The 27,940-nt window shown below is 52.9% G+C and overlaps 2 protein-coding genes and 1 long non-coding RNA gene across 6 annotated transcripts in view; 1 reads left to right on the top strand and 2 right to left on the bottom strand.

Annotated features, from left to right (window-relative positions):
* Positions 1-2,181, bottom strand: part of EPN3 (epsin 3) — an 11,027-nt gene extending 8,846 nt beyond the window's left edge. The window contains exon 1 of the mRNA XM_027094834.1: positions 1,848-2,181. The gene's annotated coding sequence lies outside the window, so the exon portion shown is untranslated. The remainder of the gene's footprint in view (positions 1-1,847) is intronic.
* On the top strand, positions 2,181-11,377 carry LOC113613816 (uncharacterized). The gene is made up of 2 exons (XR_003430371.1): positions 2,181-2,290; positions 10,976-11,377. It is a non-coding gene; the product is annotated as an uncharacterized LOC113613816 (long non-coding RNA).
* On the bottom strand, positions 3,673-22,529 carry MYCBPAP (MYCBP associated protein). 4 transcript variants are annotated; one of them, XM_027094833.1, is made up of 19 exons: positions 22,350-22,529; positions 16,699-16,826; positions 15,945-16,104; positions 15,700-15,803; positions 14,723-14,909; positions 14,356-14,471; positions 13,675-13,825; positions 12,447-12,562; positions 12,246-12,361; positions 11,663-11,774; positions 10,930-11,119; positions 10,283-10,470; positions 9,328-9,474; positions 8,091-8,498; positions 7,557-7,678; positions 6,683-6,798; positions 6,061-6,209; positions 5,710-5,880; positions 3,673-3,848 (listed from the first exon to the last, which is right to left on the bottom strand). In XM_027094833.1, exons 1-19 carry the CDS (start codon positions 22,390-22,392, stop codon positions 3,747-3,749), a joined length of 2,826 nt encoding a protein of 941 aa, XP_026950634.1. In that variant the 5' UTR covers positions 22,393-22,529; the 3' UTR covers positions 3,673-3,746. The 4 variants fall into 4 exon arrangements, with proteins under 4 accessions (XP_026950634.1, XP_026950633.1, XP_026950631.1 ...); XM_027094832.1 differs by lacking the exon at positions 22,350-22,529 and adding an exon at positions 22,121-22,338; XM_027094830.1 differs by lacking the exon at positions 3,673-3,848 and having other exon boundaries at positions 4,345-5,880.
* Positions 22,530-27,940: the final 5,411 nt, after the last annotated feature.

Genomic DNA, 27,940 nt, shown 5'->3' on the forward strand with positions numbered 1-27,940 from the left:
CTCTCTCTCTCTCTCTCTCTCTCTCTCTCTCTCTCTCTCTCTCTCTCGCTGGACCTGGCCTCCACCCAAACCCCCCACCAACAGCAACCATGGAGACTGCACCTCTCAGCTCTACCCTAGGACCCAGCAGGAGTCAGAAAGAGCCTGTCGACCCCCGCCCCCCATCTCAACTCTCCCTCCAGCCAGCCCTGCTAACCTGGGCTCAGTTCAAAGCCTTGGAAGTTTTCATCAGGGCCCACGTGCCTGGGAGAGCTTGGACCCAGAGGGTAGGACCTTGTGGGGGCACAGACGGGATGGAGAGTGCTGGCTGAAAGCGGGCTTACCTTCTCTCTGCTGCCTTTCTGTCCCGGCAGTGGCGGGCCTTCTGTGGGATGCCACAGCCAGCACTTGTTTAACGCCTGCCCTCTCCCTCACTAGTGACTCAGACCTGTCTTTACCTCCCCAGCCTGTGGGCTGGCGGGTGGCAAGAGTCAAGGTGAGAAATAATTGTGCCCTAGAGCCCACCGAGTGCAAGCCCCTCCCAGCACTGGCCACTGAAACCAGCAGAACTAGTCGGGCATCCTGACTCCACCAGGAGCCCTACCAGGGCCGCCCTGGCCCTCCTAACCGGCCGGCATAGTAGAAGGGGGCCCTCAGTGTGGGCCCTGAGGCTCTGCCTGAACTTTCTCCTAGAAGGTGGGAATGGAGGAGGCTTCTCCACACGCCTCTGACTGAGCTGAGGGAAGGGAGGGGTCAGAGACACCGGGACGCCCCGCCCCCACTGAAGTGTAAGGGGACCAGGTAGGGAGGAAGAGAGGGCAGGGTGAGGCCAAGGGAGCACCGAGGGGAGGGAGAAGGAGAGGAAGGAACGCGGGAGGGGGTGGCCGGGAGAGCTGCCAGCGGTGTTATAAGCAAAGGGTTTTATCGAACACAATATGCCCAGAAATAAAAGGGAGTGAAACAGAAACCCAGCAGCCGATAAGGCGGCAGTGGCAGCGGCGGCAGCCGGGCAGCCGGGTATGGAATTACTGCAGTGACCTTGAGCCAGACCCTGTCAGGTGGAGGGAAGGACACTGAGAAGGCCAGGCCGAGAGGCCAATTCAGAGATGGGGAGAGGGTGGGGGAGGCGGGAGGCAGGAGGCAGGAGGGTACGGGCTGGGGGATGGGAGAAGGGCCAGCAGGGGGCGGGGCAGGCCATGGCGGCAAGAGCATCCGCTCTCTCCGATGTTTGGGGTACCAAGAAGAGCTTTACAAGGGACGGGAGACTGCTCTTCTCAGGGCCCACAGCGCTGGCGGATCTGTCAGGACTAAGGCAGCAGATGGCATTCCCAGAGCGGGGATTCAGGGAGACGGGAGGAACCCAGATATGTTGAGTCGCGTGCATGCGTTTACCCAGAGACTGTGCCCCCGTGGGCCCGCGCCCCTTCCCATCCTCTGCTAAGGCGGATCTAGTGCCAGGCCCTTCCCCCCATCAGGTCCAGCTTGGGCAGTGGGGGGAGTGGCAGTGCGCTAACTCTTGCTGCAGGAGGGACAAGAGGAGTGACCCTAGCTCTAAGCTTAAGTCAGCCCAAAGGTGGATGTGTCTTGGGGGCACTGGAGTTGGGTGGGGGCTGTCCTGAGGCTACAGGAGCAACAGGGGCTGAGGAGGAGTGGGCAGGAGTCTGTGCGGAATGCCACCAAAGATGCTAGTCCCAGGATGGGGAGCGAGCCCTAGGAGGCCCCCTTCTTGGGGGCTGTAGGGAGGGAGGGGCGGCAGGCAAGATGCCTCCAGGCTCCTCTGTGACCCTGCCCTTCTCCCGGGGACCTGGAAGGGAGACTAAGCCCCAAGCCTTTCATGCCAGGCACCACAGCTGATGACGGGAGCTTACCTCCAGCGCAGGCTCCCTTGGCCCCAGCCCCGGGACCACGAGCAGCCTCTGCAGTGACCCTCCGACCTGCGCAGCAGGGGGATGGTACAGCCTCGGGAGTATCCCCAGAGCCATCCACCACGGACCCTCGTCCTGGAGACCAACCCTCTCCCAGGAGGCACAGACCCCTCGGAAGGGCGGCTCAGGGTCCCCAGAATGGGCGGCTGCTCTGCCTCCTGCCTGCTTGTCTTCTGGACGCCAGACAGCACTCAGGAGGAAAGTTGCTCAGCTGGCCAGGCAGGTCTGCCTCAGCAGTAACAGGACACAGGAGGAAGTGCAGGGCACGTTAACCCCTTCCTGCTGGCCAGGCAGGCAGCACCTTCAGAGGTGGGAGGCCTGCCTGCTGGCTGTCCCCAGGAGGTGCAGCTCTGGAGCCAGTGCTGGTGACCCACTCCCACTCTGCGGTGAGTTAACCCTTCCTCTGCCTCCTCAGGGGAAATGAAGGGTGGGGAGGGGAGGCTCCAACACTCACCCCACCCCTATATTCCTCCCCTGAGCCAAGACCACCACTCCCTGGGGCTGGCCCTTTGGTGGAGTACTGCCTTGTGTGGGTTTCCATCTGGTCCCCTCGGCAACCCTGAAGGGTGCATCAGGACTTCAGGCACAGCGCCCTCTCTGCGTCTCTGACACGGGATCAGATCGGAATGCCCTGCTCTCCCCAAACCTCCTCCCATGTCTCAACTGGAGGATGCTTGAGGCCCATGAGGTCCTTATCAGAAGCACCAAATGCAAAACCAAGTGGGTAGGAGACTGTAGCCACTCTTCAGGTCTCCCCCTCTCCCTTCTGCTGCATCAGCATTGAAGGCCCATAAGCCCACCGTTAGCAAAGTTGTTCTTCAAACTCTGGGAGCCTGGGGCCCACTCTGTACAGGCAGCCTGGCCCAGAATGATTATTACTGACAGAGGAGAATTTATGGTGCTGAGTCTGAGCTGACAGCATGTTTCTTTGCAAGAGTCATCTCTCATCCACTTCATATTTCTCTGAGCAAGGGAGGGAGCAGAAAGTCCAGAGGCTGTTTTTAAGGTAGAAAAAATGGCTCAAAGAGGCCAGGTGGCTCGGCATGGGGAGGGGGATAAGCAGGCTAGAATCCAGAATAATTTCTGGCTGACGACAAAGGGATCTGGCCTTTAGGGTTTAAGGGTGTGGTAGCATGATCCTCAGGGACTGGGACGAGGCCCTTGGACCCAGTGGAAGTGTGAGGACCTCAGGGACCCAGGTCCCATGGTGTCTAGTTCCCCTCCTAGTCACACACTGTGTCATTCTTGGTGATGACACTTTGGGAAGACCTGGCTCCGGGAAGATGACCCCAAAAGTGTAGGTCAACAAAGGCCAGAGGCAGGGGCTACGAGGGGTGATGCTCTCTGTCCTGTCACCTGCTTCATTCCTTGTCCTGCTGCCAACTTGCTCTTCCACTCCTCATCCCACATATCACCTCCCCAGCTGTGTTTCTCTCTCCTCCTGTTGGATGGCTCCAGGAATGGGGAGGAGGGGAATCCAAGGGCAGGTGGGACATGGGAGGACCAGGACCTGACTTCATCAAGATCTGACATTCAAGGGCTTCCCTGGTGGCGCAGTGGTTGAGAGTCCGCCTGCCGATGCAGGGGACACGGGTTCGTGCCCCGGTCTGGGAGGATCCCACATGCCGCGGAGTGGCTGGGCCTGTGAGCCATGGCCGCTGAGCCTGCGTGTCCGGAGCCTGTGCTCCGCAACGGGAGAGGCCCGCGTACAGCAAAGAAAAGAAAAAAAAAAAAAAATCTGACATTCAAGACATGGAGGCATAGGGAAGCGGTAGGAACCTAAAGGTTCTTTATTGATTTGTTTTTTAAGCAGTTTCGCAGAAGGCAGCTCAGGCATGCAAGTCAGGTGCAGAGACGCAAAGGCTCCTTGACATTCTCTTTGGGGCTGAGCTCATCAGCCAGGACCAGTAGGTCGGTCACCAGGGCATCCAGCAGCCCATAGACCTGGAAGAATGGGATGAACATCACAGGCAAAGGTTCACTCCCTGGAAAGGACCTGCACGAGGGAGCATCCCCCATGCTGCGAGATGGATGGACACATCTATACAAGAGGGACAGCTGGAGACGGGGACAACTCAAGTTGTGTAGATAAAACTAAATTTTCTGTAGGACTTTTGTTTTTGCAAATAGATTTTTTTTTTTTGGATGCGTTGGGTCTTCGTTGCTGCACATGGGCTTTCCCTAGTTGCGGCGAGCAGGGGCTACTCTTTGTTGCAGTGCATGGGCTTCTCATTGCGGTGGCTTCTCTTGTTGCAGAGCATGGGCTCTAGGTGCACAGGCTTCAGTAGGTGCAGCACATGGGCTCAGCAGTTGCAGCACGCAGGCCCTAGAGCATGTGGGCTTCAGTAGTTGCGGCACGTGGGCTCAGTACTTGTGGCTCGCGGGCTCTAGAGTGCATGCTCCGTAGTGTGGCACACGGGCTTAGTTGCGGCATGTGGGATCTTACCAGACCAGGGATCGAACCCGTGTCCCCTGCATTAGCAGGTGGATTCTTAACCACTGTGCCACCAGGGAAGTCCCAGTTTTATTTTTTGAACCAGTCTGGGGCAGTAATCCTGCACTGCCCCTTGGACATATGGGGACATTAGAGCCTAGGGTGGTTAAAGGGGCAATTCCAGGGAGGCCCAGGGAGCAGTGCCCATATAGTCCCTTGAGGTGACCCAGTTCTACCCTGGCCTCCTGGAGACCAGCTTTCCTTCCAGTAAGATCACAGATCCACGTACTGAAATGTCTCCAAGACTGTACCCTGTGGTGGAGCTGGACCACACAAGCCTCAGCAAGTTGGTTCTTAATTTCAAAAAGCCAAGCAAGAGACTACCCCACGGGTCCTCAGAGCCCTATGATTACTTTCTAGACCCCATGGAAATCCACACATCTCAGTGATGTCACCAACAGCAAATGGAGCTTCTGATTAAATGCGATCTGAGCGTTAGTGCAATGCACAGTACAATCCCGGCTACCCAGCTGCCCACACCAGAGGAAGACAAAGCATTGCCATCAGACTCCTTGACATATCAAACACGGCTTTGTGGAGCTCCCCTCCCAAACCAACAACAACGACAAAGAACAGAACACAACACATAGGTGAATCCCTAAGGACCTACTGCTTAAGAACACATTTTATAAAGTCTCTCCAGCGTTTCAAAACCCTTACACTTGCTGGAAATTCACTCTACATGGTGGTCACCCAAGGAACACATCTCCCAGATGCACCTAACAGAGAAGAAGTGGGAGCAGCAGAAAGGAAAAGGCTTCTGCTCTGTCCCCCCTAGAATCTATTTCCAAATGGCAGCCGGAGTGATCTTCTAAAGCATGAGTCGGACCACATCACTCCTCAGTTCAAAACACTGTGTCCTCACAGTGGCCTGCAGAGCCCCACATGACCCGCTCCCTCTTGGTGGACCCTCTGCCCTTCTGTCCTCCTGGCTCACTCCCTCTTCTGCTCACAGCACTCTTCCTAGATGCCAACATGGCCACACTTCCCTTCCCTTCAAGTCTTTGTTTGATGTCACCTTCCAATGAGGCCCACCTACCCCCACCCGGGGCTTCCCCATCCCCCAGCCCTGGTCTCTCTCTTTTTCCCATAGTGCTCATCACCTAACATACCAGAGGTGTTACTTATTCATGAGGTCTCTCTTGAACACTAGGATGCCCTTCACAAGGGCAGCTCTGCTTCCATCACAATGCAGTAGGCCCTTACTGTTTGTGGGATAAACAGAATGAATGAGGGAGCCAGGGAGTGGAGGAAGGTATGCAGGGCAGGTGTGAGTGAGGGGAGGGCTGAGTACCAGGCTCTTGCCCTCACCTCAGTATGCAGCCTCTGGGTGTATTTCTCCATGACCAGGGGATCTATGGGTTCCTGAGCCGGGATGATGATGTCAGGGGCAGGGTCTTCCAAGGGAAGCCTGTCCCGACTTGTAGATTTCATCGGTTTCTTGTCATCCTTTGCTTTGTGCTTCTTGCTGTTTAAATGGTCCTGCTTGGAGAGACAGAGACATGCCCGGCCTTCAGTAGCTCCTGGGGGAGGTCCAGGACTTTCTCAAGAGCAGCTTAGTGGGGAGCAGGGGCATCACGCTGGCGTGACTGCCCACCTTCCGCAGCCCCTCGTATCCCTTCCCCAGCCCGCGCCCCCAGGCCCAGACGACGTGCTACCTGCCTCTTTCCCAGGTGGCAGCTTGGCTCCCTTTTTATCATCTTTGTCTTTGATTCCCAGCTGCTTCTTTTCTTGAGATGGCCCTTTCCGGTCCTCCTTCCCCACTCTCCCAGAAGTCACCTTCACTTCTGTGACAGGAGGTGACTTTCGATCTGAGGAAGGTGAACGGAAGTCAAATGGCCTGTGGCCTAGCTGCCCCCACAGGCAGGAACTGGGAGAGCAACGGGCCCTGGGCCAGCAGTGCTCTAGCTGTTTGAGAGAATCCCCACAGACTGGGAGCAAGGCCCTGGTTCCGGTGCATGACCTTGTGGAACAGGACTGTAGGCCAGGGGTGAGAGGCCCAGGCGCCGGTCCCAGCTCCACCCTTTCCCCACGTACGGGATGGCAAGTCATCTTGCCTTTCTGGGACTCCACCTGTAAAACGTGGGGACTGAACTAAGGTGATCGTTAGGGTTGTTTCTAGGTCCCAAATTCTGGCAGCTGATAAAAAGGTAGCAGGAGGCCTACCCCATGGGCCAACCTAACGGAGGTTCCACCGGAAGCGTACAAATGGCTGAGGCGCTACCGCCGCCCGGGCAGAGGGATGGGAAGGACTACGCGGAGGTGTGGCTGCACAGTGTCTGACCTGGCGCTTCTGGCACGTGCAAGTAGATGGTCTCCTTCTCAGGCAGGCCCAGCAGAGCCCTCAGCCACAGGGAATGGCTCACCAGGCTGTCAATCACATCTCGCCACAGCTGCAAACTAGAGAGCAAGATATATTGGAGAAAAGCCATCGTCCCTCATTTGCCCTTGAACCCGTAGAGGCTTGGTCCTTCCCTTCCAAGGCACTGGTGCCAGGAACTGCCACCGAAGCACCATGCCTCTGTCCAGCCAGCACCCTCACTGGCACCCATGCCAGTGCTGGGATGGCGATCTGGCTTCCCTCGGGTGGCAGCCAAGAAAAAGTGGCCCAAGGATAAGGTTAGATCAGTCTTGAACGAACTCCATCTTGAAACCATGGCTAGAACTGGATCCAGTCCCACTGGAGGGGCTAGACTCGCAAAAGACTTCCAGGACAAGGCTCCTGGGGATGTGTTCTGAGGGCCTTGCAAAAGGCCCCCCAGGCCTATCCAAGCAAGTTGCAAACAGGCGATGGGAAGGCTGGCGATCAAGTGAGGCTTTTCATGGAATAGATCCGCTTCTCACTGCCCTCTGCTATCGCCTCTGCTCTCAAGGAGCATTCCTCTGCTCATTAAGAAGGAACAAGGGAAGAAGGGGGGGAAAGGTCTAGGTGCTTACTCTGCTGTGACTCCTCCCCAGAGGGCAGCTGGCATAGGGAGAGCAGCTGTAGGGGCTGCTGCAGCAGCTGCCGGACCGTGGAGTGTGTGCAGCATCTTTCAGCAACCTGATCTCAAAGAGAGCTCAGCCCCCTTGAGTCCTGGGACTGCTTGCCCAGAACCCCTGGCCACACGCCGCAAAGGGGAAGGGATGGGAGCAGCTCTCCTGGTGGCGGTACCTACCACATCTGGTACAGGAGGTCGGACTGCAACGGCCGCGGTTCCTGGCACAGCTCCAGGGCCGCTTTGTTGAGCCTGATTAGGGCGTCTTCTCTCTGGTTCTCCTCAGGGAGTGCCACCACTACCTGGCCGGTCAGAGGTACCATGGGCAACCGTTCTGCCCAGGACACCAGGGGCTCCTGTGTCCTCTACTAACAGGTGCGGTGTGGTAAGGGCAGGTGGCCAGGAGGGGATGCAGCCATGGAGAGTCTGTCTGGGTGCCTTCTGTGGGAGCCTGGGCCCTCCCTCAGAAATCTGTACCCATGAACCCCTTTCCAAGGTTTGCCAGGGTCAGAGAAGGAGTCCCTCCTGCACCACAGTGGCCTAGGCACCCGAGATAAAGAGAGATGACCAAGAGATTGCTTTCTCTGGGCCCTTAGAAGGTTGGTTAAGGCCCTTAGAAAGCTGCCCCTGAGCTGAGGCAGCTCAGGCCAGAAGCACCGGCACCTGGCTATGCCTGGGCCCTTCTCCACCAACCCCCCAGGGCTGGGGAGGCACCTTTCTGAAGTCCTCCAGGCAGAGGTTCCACTCTGGTGGGGGAAGGCCGTCCAGCTCTTGGGAGCTCCGGACACTCTGCAGGTCTGGGCTCCCCTCCACCTCCATGATGCTCTTCTGCTGAGAACCCAGACCAGTCTTCTGGGACCCAACAGGATGTCGGGAGTCCCTGAGGGCCTCACTCTCCTGCCGGGGTGGTTGGGGGTCCAACGCTGGGCTCTTAAGGTGCACAGAAGACCCGACCTTCATTGAGGCCGCCTCCCCATAGGCTGACGGGGCCGCAGCAGCCTGGGCCCTGGGGCTGAGGTGCTCTTCCTCGCCCGGCCCGGCCTCCTCAGCCTTGGGGGGCAGGACGGTGTACTGGCACCACAGTCTGTGCAGGTTTTGCACCACTTGGTGCTGGTAATGCAGCTGCAGCAGAGGCAAGAGAAGACACGTGATGGAGAGGCTGCAACATGGGGGACCCAGAGCCCAAGCCAGCCTGCTCCAGCTTCCCGTTCCCTCGAGAGCGCCGATGGAGGAGGCTGGCAGGAACTGCTGGGCCCAGAGGGGCTCCCCACTTCCCTTTCAACCTAAGCATCTCCAACTTAAAGCTTTTTATACATTTGGGCTTCCAAGGAAGATTGAGTTTGAATTAAGACGTTTTTGAAGCTCTGTTATCACCAAGCATCCACTTACACTAGCTAAGTTATCTTGGGCAAATTACTTAAGCTCCCTGGACCTCAGTTTCTCCCATATAAAATGAGGATAAAAATAGTACCCATTGGGCTTCCCTGGTGGCGCAGTGGTTGAGAATCTGCCTGCTAATGCAGGGGACACAGGTTCGAGCCCTGGTCTGGGAGGATCCCACATACCGCAGAGCAACTGGGCCCGTGAGTCACAACTACTGAGCCTGCGCGTCTGGAGCCTGTGCTCCACAACAGGAGAGGCCGCGATAGTGAGAGGCCCGCGCACCACGATGAAGAGTGGCCCCCGCTCGCCACAACTAGAGAAAGCCCTCGCACAGAAACAAAGACCCAACACAGCCAAAAATAAATTAAAAAAAAAAAAGTAACAAATGTTCAAGTAAATTGGTGTCTTTAAAAAAAAGAAAAAAATAGTACCCATCTCACAGGACTGCTGTGGAGAAACTGAGTTACTCATGGGAGATGCTAAGAATAGGTCCTGGCACATCAAAGGGTTTGCTATTACTTTCTCCCAGGGCACGCACGAGGGGCAGGGGCCAGTGCTGGGCCTGTACCCGAGGATTCCTGTGGTGGAACAAGTCCTCCTCGGTGAGATAGGCGTCCACAGGTGACTGTGCACGTTCCGGGGTCAGGATTCCCCTCAGCAGCTCCTGTAGCATGCTCTCCACGACGGTGACTGCTTCGTGGGAAGCCAGCTTGTTCTGAGGAAGGGAAGGTGGTATAAGCGGCAGCTCAGGCTTTCAAAATGCACGTGACATCCTTGGGGCCGCACGGTTTGGGCCCTGTTGAGAACGTGGCTTGGCCACATGGTCAGTGTCACAGAAATAGTAGAGGGGCATCTCGTGAGAAAGGCTGGTCCTATAGTCAGCAAGTAAAGCAGACATTACATTTGTCAAAATCACCTTTGTTCACCAAGGGCTGAGCCCCAGCCGAAGTAGCTGGCTTGTGTCGGGGGGCCATGATGAATAAAAAAGCACAGCTTTCTCCAGAATCCCACAAAGCACAGCACCAGATGGCCAGGCCATGAGATGGACTGGGGCCGGCAGACTCCCAGTTCCCGTTGTGTTTGTACTCCTGGGTGCCGGCCCCACCAGTTAAATTGTTCTCTCTGGTTTTGCCTGGTTTTGAAGTCATGCCAGTTAAATGCAATTCCACTGGATAGTACCAGACGACAGTGAACAGATACAGTACCAGCGCAGAGGGCCATGCGTTGTGTTTGTGCTCAGATAAGTACTTGCATGCAGCCTGCATCTTAAGGCCCAGTCTCATTTCTTTCTAACGCAGTAGGGCGGAGCGTGGTGAAGCTCAAAGCTGCCCTTTCTCTTGCCTGCCCACCCATCTTTTATATCACAAAGCCCCGAGGAGTGTGTTTTGAGCAAGAGTGTGTTTTTGAAAAATTCACCTCTTGGGCTGTGGGAGAAACAAGATCCCTGCAGGCAGTGCCAGGAAGAACACTAGGTAGGTTAACCTACCTAGTGTCCACAGGGGCCAAGATCCCGGGTCCCTTACCTCCAATAACTTCCTCTCATCCCTAAAGATGTCCTGGGTCAGGGAGACTGCATGGAGATTGACCTGCAGGAGAGCACCTCCTAACAGGGTGGGGTGGGTTCCAAACTCCCAACACTCCCTGAAGATCCCAGCATTCAAAGACTTAAAGAAGAAGGGAAACTTTCTAGTTTCTCCAGGCAGAATCACACCTGAGAGGGACAGAGAAAGAGGTTTTCACCGAGTAGGAGCACTGAGCCCCAAGCCTGCATGTATAAAGTTAACTAAGCCCTGGTTAGGGTGACCAACTGTCCCAGCTTGCGTAGGACTGAGGGCTTTCTTGGGATGTGGGACTTTCATTGCGAAAACCGGGAATGTCCCAGGCAAGAGGGACAGGTGGTCGTCCCAGCCTCAGGCCTGTGCATATGGGTAACTGAACATCTAGAATGCTTCCGCTCCCCCCCTCGCCGTGTTCTGCCTCCCACAGGTGGCTCACTCCCCTGTGTTCTCAAGCGTTCCACCGTTCCCCCAGCTGACAGGAACAGTCAGGCGACAACACACTTCACAGGATGGGAGGGACAGGCGGGAAGAGGGGCTCACACTTGCAAGAGCTGGGCATCAGCTAGACTTTGGCTGCAGGAGGGGTGAGCGGGGCGGCTTCTCCCTGGTACCTTCCCGATTGTTGAAGTAAAACCGCTGCATCCTATTCCTCTTCAGGTCTTGGAAAGAGTCCAGCTGGGACCTCCTCCGCCAGTCATACCAAATGGCCACTGTGCCATTATTGACCACCGTCAGTTCTGAAGATGCTTTCTCGCCTTCTAGAGTTTCAAAGGTCAAGCGGACAGCAATTCCAACGTGCCTCTGGGGAGAGAAGAGGCATGAGAGATGCCTCTGTGGGAGGTCCTGGCCTAGGGTGACCAACTCAGCCTGGTTTGCCGGGACTCTTCCGGGTTTGGCACTGGAAGTCTCCTGGGCCTGGCCGCTCTCAAACAGCTAGGTATCATACCCCAAGAGTGGCTGTCCCTGCCATCAGCAGTAAGGAGAGGAGATGAAACAGATGTTTACAAACACTTCTGTTCCTTAGCGTCTGAAGACTATTTTAGAACCTTCTTAAAGCCATACCTGTGTGAGGTTTGCTTATTTACATGTTCGGGACTAGGTACAAACTGGGCGGCTTGTGACACTCTCTTTCCAGCCTTGTGACACTCTCTTTCCAGCCTTGTGACTTTATTCTGGCTCAAGTTAGCGTTGCTGTTACCATTTTCAGACACATACTGAAAGCATGACCCGATAAAAACTCAAACAGGAGACCGTGCAGGCTCCTTGTGACTGCCGCAGTCGCCCTGGGACTGCCCCATGAGGGAGGCCCTTCCAGCAGGTGGGTGAGGGTGAAGGCCGTTTTACCTTGTCCTCTGGGTTGCTGCCTCGGATCCAGCAAGCTGGCTGCCCACAGAACAGCAGAGAAGGGCCAAGAATAGGCATAGGGACCACATCAGGGTAATTGGCCAATAAGTCTCTGTAAGAAAAAGCAATGACTTATTCTCCCTGAGTCTGCCACAGTCTTGCCGCGTGGAGCCCACGGAAATGGTTGCCAGAAAAGCTGGAGATGTGCCCGGCTCTGCCCTCCAGTGGAGCATCATCGGCTCCATCCTGCTCCGTTCCTGTAGTGGGAGGTTCTCGGACATAAAGAGACTCTTCACGCAGAGCCGCTCAGCACTGGGAGAGTCTGGAGGGGCCCCATTTATGAGCAAAGGAATGTCTAGGAAATCTCCACTAGGAGTTGGTTGCTGGAAGAGAACAGATGGCAAGAGTAAAGCGAGCACAGGTGTTCCTTCGAATGGGCTAGAGGAGGGGGTGACAGCCACTAGCGAGAGGCTGGAATGGGGGCCCCCTGACTTCAGGGAGGGAAGCTTGCCCTACAATACTTGAAAGTGCTGGGGAAGCCGCACTCTCCAACCGCTCTCCCTAGGGCCCAGCCCCGACTCACAAGTGCACTGTGTCTTCAGAGGAGCTTTCCTGGCTCCTTTCAAACACTGAATAGTCTTCCACGGTAACAGTGGAGAAAGGCCGCCCTTTGCCCACCACCTCCAGGCCATCAATATCCTCAGAGAGACAGAAGAAGGAAAGGTTAGCTGACTGAAGACAGGCACCACCCTGAGGGGCTTCAGACTAGGCACAGACTACCAACCTGCTGGCTAAAATTCAGCTCCGCCATGATGCTCTGTAGTTCCTTGCGTCGGTAGATCAGAAACAGACTCCGATCCCAGGTGTAGCGGTACCAAGCATCCTTCTGGGCTGGCAATCCTAGAGCAGGGTCCAAGGACCCTCAGCACAGGCTGCTGCCACGCCCCCTTCCCCAACCACTTTCAAGGGCTCTGAGAGCGCCCATCCCAGCACCGTTTCTGAAAGAGCTGAAAACACAGCTTCTCTGTGAGCTGGGCTCCCCTCCTTCTGGTCCCACACCTACTGCCTCAGCAGCCCTGCACAGGACTCCTGCAAAATTAGCTTCCAAACCGTCAAATCTTTGGATTATAATAAAAGTAACAACAGCAGCTACCTTTTATTGAGTGTTTAACAATGGGCCAGAACCTCTTAATACACAGCACGTCTCATTTAACCCTCTCACAACCCCATGAGTATTTTACAGATAGGGAAACTGAGGACCAGAGAGGTTAAATAACTCGCTGGTGTTCACAAACTCAACACAGCTGGGATCTGAACCCAGACAGTCTGGCAGCCTTTAAAGCAGTGCTGCCCATTAGAAATACGATGCAAACCACAAATGCAAGCCATGTATATGTAATTTAAAATTTTCCAGATGCCACGTTTAAAACGATTTAAAAAAACACAGATGGAATTAATTTTAATAATACAGTTTAACCCAATATATTAAAAATCTTATTTCAACACGTAATCAATACAAAAATTATTAATAAAATCTATTTTTTCGGGGCTTCCCTGGTGGCGCAGTGGTTGAGAGTCCGCCTCCGATGCAGGGGACGCGGGTTCATGCCCCGGTCCGGGAAGATCCCACATGCCGCGGAGCGGCTGGGCCCGTGAGCCATGGCCGCTGAGCCTGCGCGTCTGGAGCCTGTGCTCCACAACGGGAGAGGCCACAACAGTAAGAGGCCCGCGTACCGCAAAAAAAAAAAAAAAAAAATCTATTTTTTCGAACTGATCTTCGAAACCCAGTGCAACACTTACACTTACAGCACATCTCAGTTCAGACCGGCCACATTCCGCTCAGCTGCCACGGTGGCTCAGCTGCAGTAAGGACAGCACCGCCCTAGAGCCCAGGCTTCTGCCTGCTCCTCCCACCACTGCTACCGCGGTCTTACTGAAGAGAGGACTGAACCTCTGCACCAGAGCCCTGATCTTTCCCCCCTAGCCAGTCACATTTACAGCCCGCTCCTCACCCATCTCCACCTGGATGGAGCGGGGCTTCCTGACGTGAGTGATTGGTTCCACGAGGCCACGCTGAGTTTTTGTCTTCGTCATTACCAGGCCCATCATTTCATCTCCCAGGTATTCCGGTTGACTCCAGAACCCACTGGTCAATTCACAGCCCTGGTGATGGAGGACAGATGAGTCAGACCACCTGAGCACCTTGGAGAGAGGCTGGTGGGGAGCCTGGGAAGACAAGAGCTCCACAGACTACAGATGCTCCCTCTAGGGGATTCGCACTGCCCTGCCTGAGAGCAGGAGAGAAGCACCCACTTTCTTATTTTCAGGCTGCCCTGTTGTACGTTTACCTGGCTCCAGCCAGGGCGGGTTGTTCCAGGTACTGACATACCAGAACACAACATGGCACCCTGGGGCGACTGAAAGGCGGAGCCTCAGCTTTTAGGAGACAACACTAAGACAAAGACTATTCTCATAACTTAGTGCCAGTGGTATCTTTCTCCTCAAACTGACTAACAGTGACCACCACGGGCCGAATTGCTTACCTGGCCAGTCCCTGAATGATCAGTAATAGGACCAATAATAGAATTTAGTAAAGACCTTGAGGGCCTAACAGTGCTTTGCACTGGATAGATTTTTTTTGTCCCCAGCTGTCCAGACCCCTCCCACAGGGTACCTGGGAACGCTGTCCTTACCTTCCCATCAGGCTGTGTTGGCAGTGTTCGGTCAAGGAGCTCCCGTTCTTCCTGGATCTTCCTGTAGGTCTCCCCCATGTGCATCAGCAGCTCGCCGACTGGCTTCTTCAGCCGTTCTAGCAAGAGAGCCAAGAATGCAGTCCCGCCACCAAATCAGAACAAACAGGGGCCCGAACTCTCTGCACTGATCGGCTCCAGTCACTGGGCTGATTTCACGACCCACTAAGAGCAAGAAGCACTTGGGAGTACTCAGCACAAACGTGACCAGCCTGAATCCGGGTTCTGGAGGTGAAGGGAGAGAAAAAACACAGCGGCGGAGCCTTGACGCCATGTGAGGCCAGGCAGGAGCCCTGTCCGCTCTGCTCACCACTGAGGGTTTCCTGCTGCTTCTTCCGAAGGGCTATGTGGCGCTGCCAGTTTTTCAGAAAGTTGTGCTGAAGAGGTGGGGCCCAGGGAGGATGTGCCTTCTCTTCTTTTGGGGCTTCCTGCTTCGGCTCTTCTTTAGCTGAGATGAGGGTCATCAGACAGGGTGGGGTGTGGATCAGCTCAGCCAGCTGAAAAGAGCAACATGAGTGTGGAGGGCAGGGGAAGGCGCTGAAGCGGGGCGGAGCAGACTTCTCCAGGCCTACATCCCTGCTGTCCTCCCGCTCTGCTGAGTCCCTCCTTTCCAGGGCCCCAAGGTAGCAAGTGACAGAAAGCAAATCGCAGAACAAGGGGGGCTTGGAAGCTGCTGTCAGTCCCCTCTCGCCTAGAATGGGAACGCTTGTTCTAAGATTGTGGTCAACGTCCTTTAATGTGTCTGTCCTCCTCACAGCTGGTGTTGACACCCTCACCTGCTGCACGACTGAGTCATTTTTATTGGACCCCAGGCCTTTTAGCACCTGACCAATCAGAGATTCTTTGCCTGGAACCAGAGAATTAAAGAAACTGAAAGACAGACAGACTCTCCATGTGGCCCTGGGAGCTGTGGGGAGCCACCTTCCTGCACCATGAGGACTGAGGAGGAGAGCAGGCCAGTCTTTCGAGAAGGGGAGATAAAGCCGGGGCACAGAGGAGCAGAGGGCAATGGGGGAGCGTGGGCCCAGTGTGACGGGAGCCAGACACACTCTCGCCTTGGGGTTCCTCAAGGCACTTCTGTCTCCTTATAGTGAATTCCTGACTTCAGCTGAAGCTAGCCTATGTTGGCTTCATTATTTGGGGGGAAGGGTCACTTATCACCTCAGATTCTGAGGCCCAGAGCCTGGACTCTCTCTGTAACTCCAGTCCTGCTGGACTCTGCCAGGTGGTTAAGACCGCAACGACATCAGTGACTTCTCTCCCCCAGGCAGCTCTGTACAAACAAACCTGGGTGTTCCCTCGAGCAACTGCAATTCTCTTAAAGTCCTGGAGACTCCCCAAGATGTGGTGGGGCAGGATCTGGTCACTGCCATAGAGGATGTCACCTGGCCCTGGGGGTAAAAAGAAGAGGGGGGAAGGTAAGCTATAGCCAGCTGGTATAAACGATTCAAGAGGCTACTCTCTCATGAGGACCCGGCATTCTCTCCAGGATGACCCATGAATTCAGATGCCAGGGCCGAGGCTGGGCATACCAGAGTAGTCCAGGGGCTTCGTGGCTGCATCTGGAGTAGCAGGATGTGCTACTAAGTGGCAGACCTTCTTCCTATGATCCTTGGGTTTGAGTTTACGGATGATAAGTTTCTGGGTAATTGCAGGTTTATCTTCTGTTTCAATAAGGTGAGGAATATGTTGCTAAAAAGAAATAAAACGAGGAGATTCCGCATGAGATCAGGAGGAGGAAAAACACCACCCTTCTCCTCTGTCCTAATTCTTGGTGGAATTCCTGAAGGCGGACAAATCTGTTTCTCTAGATCTCTAGATCTGTCCATATGTTCTGTCGAGGAGATGCCTGTGTAACAGCTATGAGGCTTAGTAACATCCTGGAAAAAAAAATAACATCTCATGCCTCCAGATAGTTCAGGTGAGAAGTGGCTGCCTCTCCCAGGGAAAGCAGGGGGCTATCCACATCTGTAACTTTGCTTCTTAAACTCACTGTCCCTTATGTGAAATGGGGATGGTAGCACTTGCCTCTATGGGAAGCGAATGACTTCATTCTCTCTTCCCTGTGGTTCTATATGAATCTTAGAAATGTTAAACAAACAACATGGTAAATTCCTTTAGATGCAAAAGTGAACAGATTTATGTTTGATGGATTTTTCCACGGAATTAGACACTCCCTCTGAGTAGGGAGGCAGTGGACAGACAATGGACATGGTTGAAGTTCTAGACAGCCCAGGTGGCAAGGAGAGGTTCCTGCAGGAAGGGATCCCTGGACTTCATCCTTACCTTCCTCAAGTCTTCCTTCTTAATGGCTAAGGCAAGAATGTCATCTCCTTGTAGGACATTGCTAACAGGTTCAGGTTCTTCCTGAATGGGGGGTGTAGGCTGTTCAGGTACTTTTGCCCGCTTCTTTTCTGAAGAGGAGCAAAGTTCAAGTGCTTAAAAATAGATAGATATTAGCCTTCATGGTGGGGGTGCAAAGCTAGCCACCTGGATGGACAGCAGAGGCTGCCAAGGTGGCCTAGGGAGCACTTTGCTGGGGTGACAGGAGTTCTCTCTTGTAGGTCCCCCCCGCCACCACAGTGACCGAGGCTTCTGTAGTTGGAACTGAGATCAGAAGACGTTCCATTCCAGGCTGTGCTACTTATAAGCTGGACAACCTTGGGTACATCACTTAACCTTTTTAACCTTTTGTAAAAAGAGGACGCTGGACTAAAGCAGTGGTTCCCAAATATTCATCAGGTGTCTGTCTCAGAATCTCCTGGGGTTTTACAAATACAGCTTCCTGGCTCCTGAGCTTTTAACACTCCCTAGGTGGCTCTGATGCACAGTGCTCTGGGACAACTGGATGAGATGCCTTCTTACCCTCCCATCCATTCTTCTGGGTGAAGGCATTGAGCTTCCTAAGACACTGATGAAAATTCAGATGCTCTGGGGAAAGCAGAACGTTTACCACTGACCATTTACTTCACATTCTTTTTTTTTTTTTTTTGCGGTACGCGGGCCCCTCACTGTTCTGGCCTCTCCCGTTGTGGAGCACAGGCTCCGGACGCGCAGGCTCAGCGGCCATGGCTCACGGGCCCAGCCGCTCCGCGGCATGTGGGATCCTCCTGGACCGGGGCACGAACCTGTGTCCCCTGCATCGGCAGGCGGACTCTCAACCACTGCGCCACCAGGGAAGCCCCTACTTCACATTCTTCATTTAACAAATACTGTTTAAGCATCTTCTACACGTCAGGCACCGTGCTAGGTTTTGAGGATATAAGGCAAAGTCTTAGGCTTCAAAGAGCACATGCCCATGGGAGACAACACTGTCAAACAGACTGAAGTAGGGTGACTATGGGAGCATCCAGGGGACCCCAGTCTGGTGGGTGGGGTGGTCAGGGAGGGCTTCCTAAGGAAGTAATTAGACTGAGAGCTGAAGGATGAAAAGAGACAACGGAAAGAGAATGGAGAACAGGAATTCCAAAGGGCATAGCATGAAGAGGCCTAGAGGCAAGAGAGAATGGAGCACCTGGCTGGAACTCAAAGCATGTGTTTTTAAACAGCTGGAGTGCAGTGAGGTGGGAGGCAGGAAGCAGCGTCTGGAGAGAAAAGGAGGAGCCATATCACTAAGAGCTTAGTGAGCCACGTGAAGGACTTCAGTTTTTAGCCTGTGGACCATGACATGGCAAAGAACGGATTAGGGGGTGCGAGACTGAGCGCAAGATTATCGAGGAGTCTGCTGCGGTGGTGAACTGGTTGGCGGAAGTAGCTCATGGGCCTGGAGGAAAGTGGAGCCATCTGACACTGTATCTTCCATGCACCACGCCAGAGCACGGTACAGAGAACGCACGGGGCGGAAGCAAGTTTCTTCCCAACGAGGACACATTCCCTGCCTTCCTTCCACAGAGGTGGGTTAACAGTTTCAAATGCATCTCGTTCCTCTGGCTGGTATCCTCCTGTCTGCTGCCCTCTGGTTCAGAAAGCTTTGATATAAGGCCCTACACAAAATAATCAAGAGAAAACCTAAGCACTGCCTTTAATGACTTTAAGACACAACTTGGTTTTGTCCACTGTTTCTCACAGTATTCTAATTTTTAAGAAGCAATATCATTAAAACATCAATGCAGGTGTTTTGGTTACCAAAATCAAACTATTTTTTAGAAACTGCCCACATACTCAGTGGCAAAAAAAAAAAAACCCAAGCCAGAATCATTCTAAACATAACTCTAGGGACTTCCCTGGTGGCTCAGTGGTTAAGAATCTGCCTGCCAATGCAGGGGACACAGGTTCGAGCCCTGGTCCGGGAAGGTCCTACATGCAGCAAAGCAACTAAGCCCGTGTGCCACAACTACTGAGCCCATGTGCCACAACTACTGAAGCCTGCGCACCTAGATCCCGTGCTCCGCAACAAGAGAAGCCACCACAATGAGAAGCCGGCGCACCACAATGAAGAGTAGCCCCCGCTCGCCGCAACTAGAAAAAGCCCGCGCGCAGCAACAAAGACCCAACGCAGCCATAGACAAATAAATAAATAAAATTTAAAACTCAAATAAAATAAACATAACTCTAAATTTCGCTATCGGCCAGAGTCCACCTCCTCAGCAATGGGGTCAGAGTAAACTCAGGAGCACCTACTAGTCAAGCCACATGGCCCTGTGCACACAAACCCACATGGGGCTAAATGGCTTGACGGCGAGTCCTGGTCCCATCCTCGCCACGTGTGCAGATGCTGACTTAGGTTTTGATCTCTACTTCCCCTCTCCCTTCTACACAGTCACCAAAGTTGGTGGTAGCCCAAGAAAGAATTGGTACTAGCTGAAGGTTCCCTTTTATAGATATTTTGGTATTATTTATATTCTCCAGGAGATTTGCTTCCTCTGTCCGTCACCCTTGCTGGTTCTACATCTTCTCAAGGGATTAAACATCTCCAGATATATGCTTTTTACTGATGGGTGTAATTACACATAATTACCATGTGTAAATTTATAAACCTTCAACGTTGCTGAAGACTTCTGAAATAGTCAGTGAAACTCTGGTCTGAGGTTTTTCTAAGATGGTTATATCTTCAATGTAGTACAATACATGCTCTGCTACTGTATAGTCAGGGAATGGTGCGTTCTAGTTAATATTCATAGAAAGGATATATACATTTTAAACTTCAATTCATCCTAGAGAATGTGAATATTTACTAAGTACTTTCTATGTACTATAAATTACAGAGAAAATGGGATAAAACATTAAGATAAGGCTCCTTCTCTTGAGGAACTGAAAGATGCAGCAGACACTAACACACACCAATCATAACCTAAGAGCCTAAATTAGTGCCACAGACAATAGCTTTGGTTACACATCAAAGAAGGAACAGATGGATGTATATCATAAAGTTAGGGCTCTAAGGAAAGGTTCAGAAGAGCAGCCACCGGGGTCAGAGGCAGCTTCACCAGTTAAGTTAGACCTTGAAGGACCAGAAGGCCTCGCATAGGCAGAATAGCAAACAGAGGTGTTCCAGGTAAGATCACAATCAGAGCAAAGGTGGAGGCGGGGCTGAGCATGGCATACGTGAGGCATGGTGACACAGAAGGCCTGTAGAGGAGGTGGGGGTGATAGTGGGGATGAGAGGAAAACCAGGGCATCACGGCTTTGTAAACTAAGTCTGAAGCATCTGATCTTCCTCCGTTGGCAAGAAGGAGGTTTGGTTCGGAAGAGTGAGTTGATGAAAGCAGCATTTCAGAGTGACTCATCCTATGAGGGTAAGCCAAGTGGACAGGAGGGGCAGAGACAAGTTGGGAAGGCCAGGCAGGCAGGATGATCCTGTAGGGGTCATTTCAGGGCCTGTGGGAGGTTTCCACAGGTCAAAGTATGTCTCACTACTGAACCTGTACAGGGCCAGCTATTTCCAGTTCTTTGGTCTGGAAACCCAAGGGCACTTCGCCCTTGTCCTGACAGCTGTGAGGGGGTCAGAGACCAGCCCCCCTGCATGAGGCAGTCAGATGACACCTCTGCTGGAGCTAGCCCAGGCAGCTGGAAGCAAGGTGCTCAGGTAGGGTGGGAGGGACAGGGTTGGCAGAAGGGGAGGGGGGAGCTACGGAGGGAAAAGAAACCCTATTTTTTCTGCTTCTTGTTTCATCGAAATGTTATTCTTCATTAGTGTTAATTAAGGTCTTCAGGAAATTCTGACCTCACAGTTGCACCGGGGGAACCAAGGGAGGGGCTGTCCCTACCTGGGCTGAGCTTTAACTGATGGTGGAGAGGGATCTGGTACTGCTGGGAGTCTTCCCAGTTTCTTAGCAACTACAGCAGGGAGAAACCTAGGAGTCAAAGGGCTCAGGTCCCTAAACAGGTTTAAAGTCACAATATTTGCTTGCCTTTTTGCTATAATTCAGAGTTTTTGGAGAAACACAGCGAAAGATTACAGTTGTTGATTAACTTTATTATATTGGGGGGGGAGGAAGTATTGCCTACTACATTAGAAGCTTCCCCCAAGATATTTAGGAGGAAAAAGGTACCTTGCATGCTTCTTTCTTTCTTCACCTTAATGCATGTCCTTAAATGAAGGGCTATTTATTTTTAAATTATTGTTTCTGATTTTATTTTTTTTAATTTTTAAAAAATTTTTACTGAAGTATAGTTGATTTACAATGTTGTGTTAGTTTCAGGTGTACAACACAGTGATTCAGTTATACACACATATATATATAATTTATTCTTTTTCAGATTCTTTTTCTTTATAGTTTATTACAAAATACTGAGTATAGGTCCCCATACTATACAGTAGATTCAAGGGCTCTTTAACAAACTAAATTTCTTCTCATTAAAAATAAATATGCAATGAAACAAATCTTTCCTTGACTTGTTTACAGCAGAAAGTTCAAATCTGATAAGATCCCCAGAAACTAGGTAAGCAGGAGGCAGTACCTAGGAAAGCCCTTGACTGCCCTTGGGAAAGAAGACCAGCTATTTTTCTCTCTTTCTTTCTTAACTGTTAAAACTTATATCATGAAAGAGCATCTCAATGTAGCCTACACTGGACTTTTATACTATGAAGAAGCATTAGATAAAGGCATTTTTCCAGGCCTCCCAGGGAACCCTACTGTCTCCAGGCCTGCCCCCTCCTCACACTGAGCTCGTACCACAATCTTAGGCTGGGTCTCCCCAAGGCCTGCAATGGCATGCCGACTTTCTGACCTAGCATGTAAAGCCAGTTTGTGGTCTGGTCCCTGATCACCTGTGCAGTCCCCTCTGGCTCCTTTCCCCCTTCTCCACACTCACCACCTCTGCCCTGGCCATCAGTGTCACAGTTCCATGCCTCAGCTGACTCTGCTACCTAGACTTGGAGAAGCAAATCGCTTTTTTTTTTTTGACTAGCCATAAATGTCATCCTCTTCAGAAAACTATCCCCCCTAACTCCACCATCCAAGGCTTGGGTCAGGTGCTCTGATCCCCCTTAATAGCTATGGGATCCTATATCACAGCCTTTATACTTGATAGGTTTCTCCTCCTCCGTTTCCTGAGGTCTGGGGTCCCACAGTTACCACCGATAGCGTTGTTGCCCAGCACAGTGCCCACACACAGGTACAGGGCACGCCTTGTCCCGTACCCCATTCCCGCGTGATCTTTACCTCCATCCTGGTGTCACCCCCATCCTCCAGGCCCCGTGTCGTGAATCCCAAGAACCCCTGCCCCTGTCTGCTTTTCCTGAGCTCCCAAGGCAGCCAGCGCCAACCTTTCACGCTCTCTGGGGCCTCCAAGAATCTGTTTGTAGGTATTCTAAGGCGGGACTCCTTCTTTAGAGACTTCATGGTGCCGCCCGGGCTGTGAGCGTGGCCCTGGGCCGCCGGGACCCGGAAAAACCGGGCTGTGCGGCAGCTCCCGCGACCCTGCGCGCGCCCGCCCAACAGAGGCCTCCCGGGCGTCCATAGCAACCAGCGCCCCGAGCGGGGACGCGCACCCACCGAACAACTTGGGCGGAGACTGCTTGGAAACCACCTTTTTCATCTTGCCGCGCCCACACGCCAGCCGCCGGCCGCTCTTCTGGCACTGACCCTGAGGACGCCCCAGACCCGGATCGTGACGTCACAGGATGCGCCGCCGGGCGCCGACAAGTCAGTAGCCAGACGGGCGGGGCGGAGCCAGGCGGGGAAGGGGCGGGGGAGGGGCGGGGGAGAGGCGACTCGGGGGCGGGGGAGAGAAACGGAGGAAGCAAGTAGGGGCTCCGCGACCCTCTCGGCCGTTTCCCGCTGCCCCCGACGCCCACCACGGCCTGCAGCCCGGCTCCCGCTGTCCCTCGGCCCCTCCGCACAGCCACCACGGGATCTAGCCTTTCACGCGGTGCGGAAAACCCCTGATTCCCCCCATGGACTTCAGTTGCCCGGTGGCCCCTGCTTGTCCCCTACACGGGCCGGGTGACCTGCCCCGCCCACCAGTTCCCAGACGAGCCAAGCTTTTACCCCGACTTGGGGACTTGGGGCCTTCTCACGCTGTCTGTTTCAGTCCTTGGAGATGCCGCCCTTGACCCCCAATTTAAAGTAGCCTTCTTGGGCTTCCCTGGTGGTGCAGTGGTTAAGAATCCGCCTGACAATGCGGGGCACACGGGTTGGAGTCCTGGTCCCGGAAGATTCCACATGCCGCGGAGCAACTAAGCCCGTGAGCCACAGCTACTTGAGCCCATGTGCCACAGCTAGTGAAGCCCACGCGCTTAGAGCCTGTGCTCTGCAGTAAGAGAAGCCACTGCAATGAGAAGCCCGCGCACCGCAACGAAGAGTAGCCCCCGCTCGCTGCAACTAGAGAAAGCCCACGCCTGGCAACGAAGACCCAATGCAGCCAAAAATAAATAATAAATAAAATAAATATTAAAAAAATCTTAAAACAAAGTAGCCTTCTCTGTTATCTCAACTTTATAAATGCACCCAGTATATTTTTTCCCAGTCCTAACGCATTCTGGAATTATTATGTTTGTTTAAGTGGTTGGCTGCTGTCAAGCTCTCTGAGAGAATATAAACGCTGTGAGAGCAGGGCTGGCTTGTCCTTTGTCCCCATCCCAACTCAAAGTTTAGGACATAGCAGCAGCTCAGAAACTGTGTGCGGAATAATGAAGGGGCTCTAGAGCAGGACAGAACTGGATTCCAATGTCAGCTTTCCCTGTTTCCTAGCTGTGTGTTCTTGGGCCAGTCCCTTGACCTCTCTGAGCTACAGTTTTCTCACATAAAATGGAGGTCATAATGCCTCCCACACAGGGCCACTGTAAGGGTTAACTGAGAGTATGCATTTAAACTACCCAACACAGTACCCTCCATAAACTGTAGGGACGTCTCAGTCAATTCTCAAAATCATGCCAGGGTTGGAGCGATGGTCTGTGTACCCATTTTACAGATGGAAAAACTGAGCTCCACCAAGGAAGAGTATATAGAGTCAGTCGACTAACCAGAAGCACAATTTGAACCTGGTTCTCCCAAGTCCAAGGCCAGGGCTCTTTGGACCCTGTCTCCTGGGACATTTCTGAGCTTTGCTGCAGTATACCCCAGACAGAGGAGGAGCTAGGGAGGATGCCGGTAGGGCTGTTCACTCCCTGGGCTCCCTATGTGTTCTCCACTACTGGGCCTCTCCCAGGGGTATAGCCCCTTCTCCATGCCCCTGTAGACCTTCCCTCCTCTTACGATTGACACATCCTCCACGACCAGCCCCTCCTCTCCTGCTCTCAGTGACCTAGGCACCAACCTCCTTCCACCCTCCAGCGAGTCCCCAGTTCAGTTCACTTTATGAACGTTTACTGAACGTTTATGATACTCCAGGCTGGGGACTGTGTCATCTGGGCCCTCCAGGAAGCAGACACAGATGGAGATAGGAGTGCAAGAGGTTTATTGTGAGGAGGGTGGGGGAGGAAGCAGGACCAGGCTGGGAGAGCCTTAGACTGTGTTGCAGATCTGACAAAGTCTTGGCCAACCCAGTGTGGACATCTGGTAAAAGAATGTTCATTCAGAGGTTGTCAGCTAACTGCCCTCCTTGCAGGAGAACAGCAAGCCCTTTCTTGAAGGGAGATAGGACCAGTTCACATCCATGGCTGCCACTGGAACTCTGAGATATGGAGGAAAGTAAACATCTCCTCTTGTTCTTAGGAGCATAGGGTCCACTCTAGCGAACAAGACAAACACTCATGAAACTCTTATCCATGCACTCAGCTTCCGGAAGGTCTTGGAACTTTGGAAAGTTACACAGCTTGTGGGTAGCCTGGCTGGGAGTGGGAGAGAGGCCTGGGGGCTGTTCAGGGAGGGTACAGTGTAGGTTAAAGGACAGGGGAAGAAGGGAGCAGGAGAGGGGCGTGGTCAGGCAGGTACACAACCTGGCAGGGCTCTGCCACGAGCCCCTGAGTGACCTTGGGCAGGTGCCTCCCCTTTCTGTGTTTCCATATCACCATCTTCATCATGAAGTTATCGGACCAGATCTGAGCTGGTTAACCTTTTGAGAATCTGATGAAAGCTAGGAAACTTCTCCCCAGAAATGCACATTTGATTTTTTTTAATTGTGGTAAAATACATGTTACATAAAATTCACCATTTTAATGAACACAATTCAGTGTCACTTAGTACTTTCACGATGTCATGTAACCATCACCATTTTCTAATTCCAGAACTTTTTCCTCATCCCAAAAGAAACCCTGTATCCACTCACTCCCCATTCCTCCCCACCCCTCAGCCCCTGGCAACCACTTATTTACTTTTCTGTCTTTTTTGATTTGCCTGTTCTGGATATAGTGCCTATAAATGGAATGGTACAATATTTGGCCTTTTGTGTCTGACTACTTTTACTAGGTATAATGTAAAGGTTCATCAGTGTTGTGGCACATGTCAGTACTTCATTCCCTTTTATGGTTGGACAACATTTCATTGCACAGGTATACCGTACTTTGTTCATTCATTCACCTGCACATTTGGTTTTGCATATGATTTTGCACTCAGTTCCAGGGATTCCTGAAGTTCACTCGCGTGGCCCTGGCGTGGGGTGGGCTGAGTTCAGTGTGCCTCAGAAAAAGAGTTGGGGCATCTGAAGGTGGGTTTCCAACCCTAATGTATGTGCTCATGGGCTAGGGATTAATCACAATTTGGGAAAGGCAGGATGTAAGTGCTAGGCGAGCCTTCTTAGGGGAGTAGCATTTGAGGTGGGCCGCTGAAGACAAGAGTTCAACAGGCAGGTCGGGTGGCAGGCACTCCACATGAGGACACAGCAGGAGCCAATCCCAGAGGGGATAAAGCACAAGTTCAGGGGACAGTGTCATTTAGCCACTGCAGTCTCCTCCTAGCACGGCAGCTCTGAGCAATCTCAAGCCCGGAGAGGAGGAGGTGGCTGGTTTGATAGAGGACATGACGTCAATTATTGCTTCCTGTCTCTGTTTATTTCCACGCAGCCAGGTGCCAGGCCTGTGGGCAGCTACTCTTTGCAGAGGCTAAACGGCCTCCCTAAATAGAAAGTGTGTTTCTTCCACAGGCTGCATCATCCCTTTCCAGGGACAGCCGCCCTCCCAAAGCCTGAGGCTGCAGCAGTCTGTCTGAAGACCCTTGCATCTCGCTCACCCCCTAGTGCCTCCTAGTCCATCCTAAAGCTTCTGTCTTACCTCCACACACACGCCTGTCCCTGTCCCCTATCATCTGCATCGCCTCCCTCCTTACATCTGGCCTTCCCCACACACAGCTTGTTCACTCTCCACATCCGTCTCATTCCCCTTAAAATCTGGCTGCCCCCTTGAACGACTCATCACACCACTCCCCTTCTTACTAGAAACTTTCTCAGCTAACATGCAGCAGGAATCTCACATACTTCTTGGCCCTGAAGCCAGGCCACAGCTGGACACTTCCCAGGATGAACCGACTTCAGCTTCAGGAATGATGCTCAGACTCCGGGCACCACCTCCAGGCTCAAATTGCTCTTCCTCCCTTCTGGAGAAGGACACGGGAAATGTTTTGGAGGCCACATAGAATAGGGGTTAGGAGCAAGGAGTCTTTTGAGTAAAACATGGGTTTGCATCTCAACATTGCCCCGTCCTAGGCCATCCGTCTCCTCTTCCGGGTGGGACAGTGCTGGTCTCACAGGGTTGCTGTCACCCTCTAATGTCTCATCCTGTTTTGCTATCCTTAGAATCCTTATCCCAATTTCTGTATGGTCTGTCTGTCTGCCCCCACTAAAGCGTAAGGTCCAAGGGAGCAGCAGCCTTGCCTGGCAGATTCAGGGATGTATCCCAGTTCCTGGAGTGGTGTCTGGTACATGCAGGCCATCAGTAGAGGATAGGGATGGGGGAAACCTAGAGAAACGTCAGTGGGTTCATGGTAGCTGCCTTCCAATACCTGAGGGACAGGAAGAGAGCCTAGCTCCTCCAGAGCAGCAGCGCTCAAAGGCAAAACCGTAAACCACAGTGACACATCCCTGGGAGGTTTACAGCATGACTTGCCTAAGAATCAGAGCTCCCTCCTCGTGCGGGAGTCTCATCACAGGCCCTGGGACCATCTGCTTGGGCTGCTGTTAAGGACGTGTCTGAGATGGATGGACATCGAGTTCTGGGGCTCTGGGCTGAGGCTCTCCGCCAAAAGGAATGTTCTCTGCCCCAGCCCCCATCCTTTCTCCTTGTCTTGATCAGGAGAAGGCTGCTTGCTAGGGACGGGATCCGGGCCCAGGGAATGGCTCACCTTGGGGCCTTCATCCTCTAGATTGTGGGGGTAGCTGCAGAATTGCCCCATTCCACCAGTGAGGACACTGTCCTAGTGGCCCATGGCCTAGAACTGGGGCTGCTGGAGGACGAGGTAGGAGGAGGCTGAATTAAAAGCCCTGGGCCCGAGTTTCTTTCAAGCTGTGCAACCCAGGCCCTGTGCCTCCCCCTCTGAGTCTCATCTACTCCCTTGCAGAAGGGGCTCAACAATGTCTTCATTGACTTCCCAGGATCAATGCGAGAAAAAAAAAAAAAAACTGTGTAAGTACTCTGAAAACTGTACAGATGAAAGGGATTCTAGTTAAGGCCCAGAACCCTCAAACCCACTAGATAATTTCTCTCTTCGACGGTGCAGTAAGCAGGATAATGGCTCCCCAAAGATGTCCCCACCCTTATTGCCAGAAGCTGTGGATTTGTCACCTTACAAGGCAAAAAGGACTTTGCAGATGTGATTAAGGATTTTGCGATGGGGAGATTATCGTAAATTATCCAGATAGTCCCAATGGAATCACAAGGGTCCTTCTACGAGGGAGGCAGGAGGGTCAGAGTCAGAGAAGGAGATGTGATGATGGAAGCAGAGGTCGAAGTGACACGGCCATGAGCCAGGAAAGGCCGCAGCCTTTAGGAGCTGGAAAAGACAAGGAACAGATTCTGTCCTAGAGAGCCCAGAGGAACACAGCTCTGCTCACACCTGATTTTAGCCATTTCAGACTTCTGACCTCCAGAACTATAATAAATTTATGTTGTTTTAAGCCACTAGGTTTGTGGTAATTTGTTATGGCAACAATAGGAAATTAATATAGACAGAGTCATATAAACACTTTCAAATCTGATACTCCAACTCTTTTTCAA

The sequence above is a fragment of the Aethalodelphis obliquidens genome, unplaced genomic scaffold (assembly GCF_003676395.1).
Source record: "Aethalodelphis obliquidens isolate GAN/ISIS:26980383/991018 unplaced genomic scaffold, ASM367639v1 scaffold89, whole genome shotgun sequence".
Lineage (NCBI taxonomy): Eukaryota > Metazoa > Chordata > Mammalia > Artiodactyla > Delphinidae > Aethalodelphis > Aethalodelphis obliquidens.

Coding starts and splice junctions, on each gene's coding strand:
- MYCBPAP (XM_027094831.1), bottom strand. CDS start 22,196: ATGAAGTCTCTAAAGAAGGAGTCCCGCCTTAGAATACCTACAAACAGA. Junction 14,472..14,722: donor GCAGCAGGAAACCCTCAGTG/GTGAGCAGAGCG, acceptor CTCTCTTGCTAG/AACGGCTGAAGAAGCCAGTC. Junction 6,799..7,556: donor GACCTCCTGTACCAGATGTG/GTAGGTACCGCC, acceptor CTTGCTCTCTAG/TTTGCAGCTGTGGCGAGATG.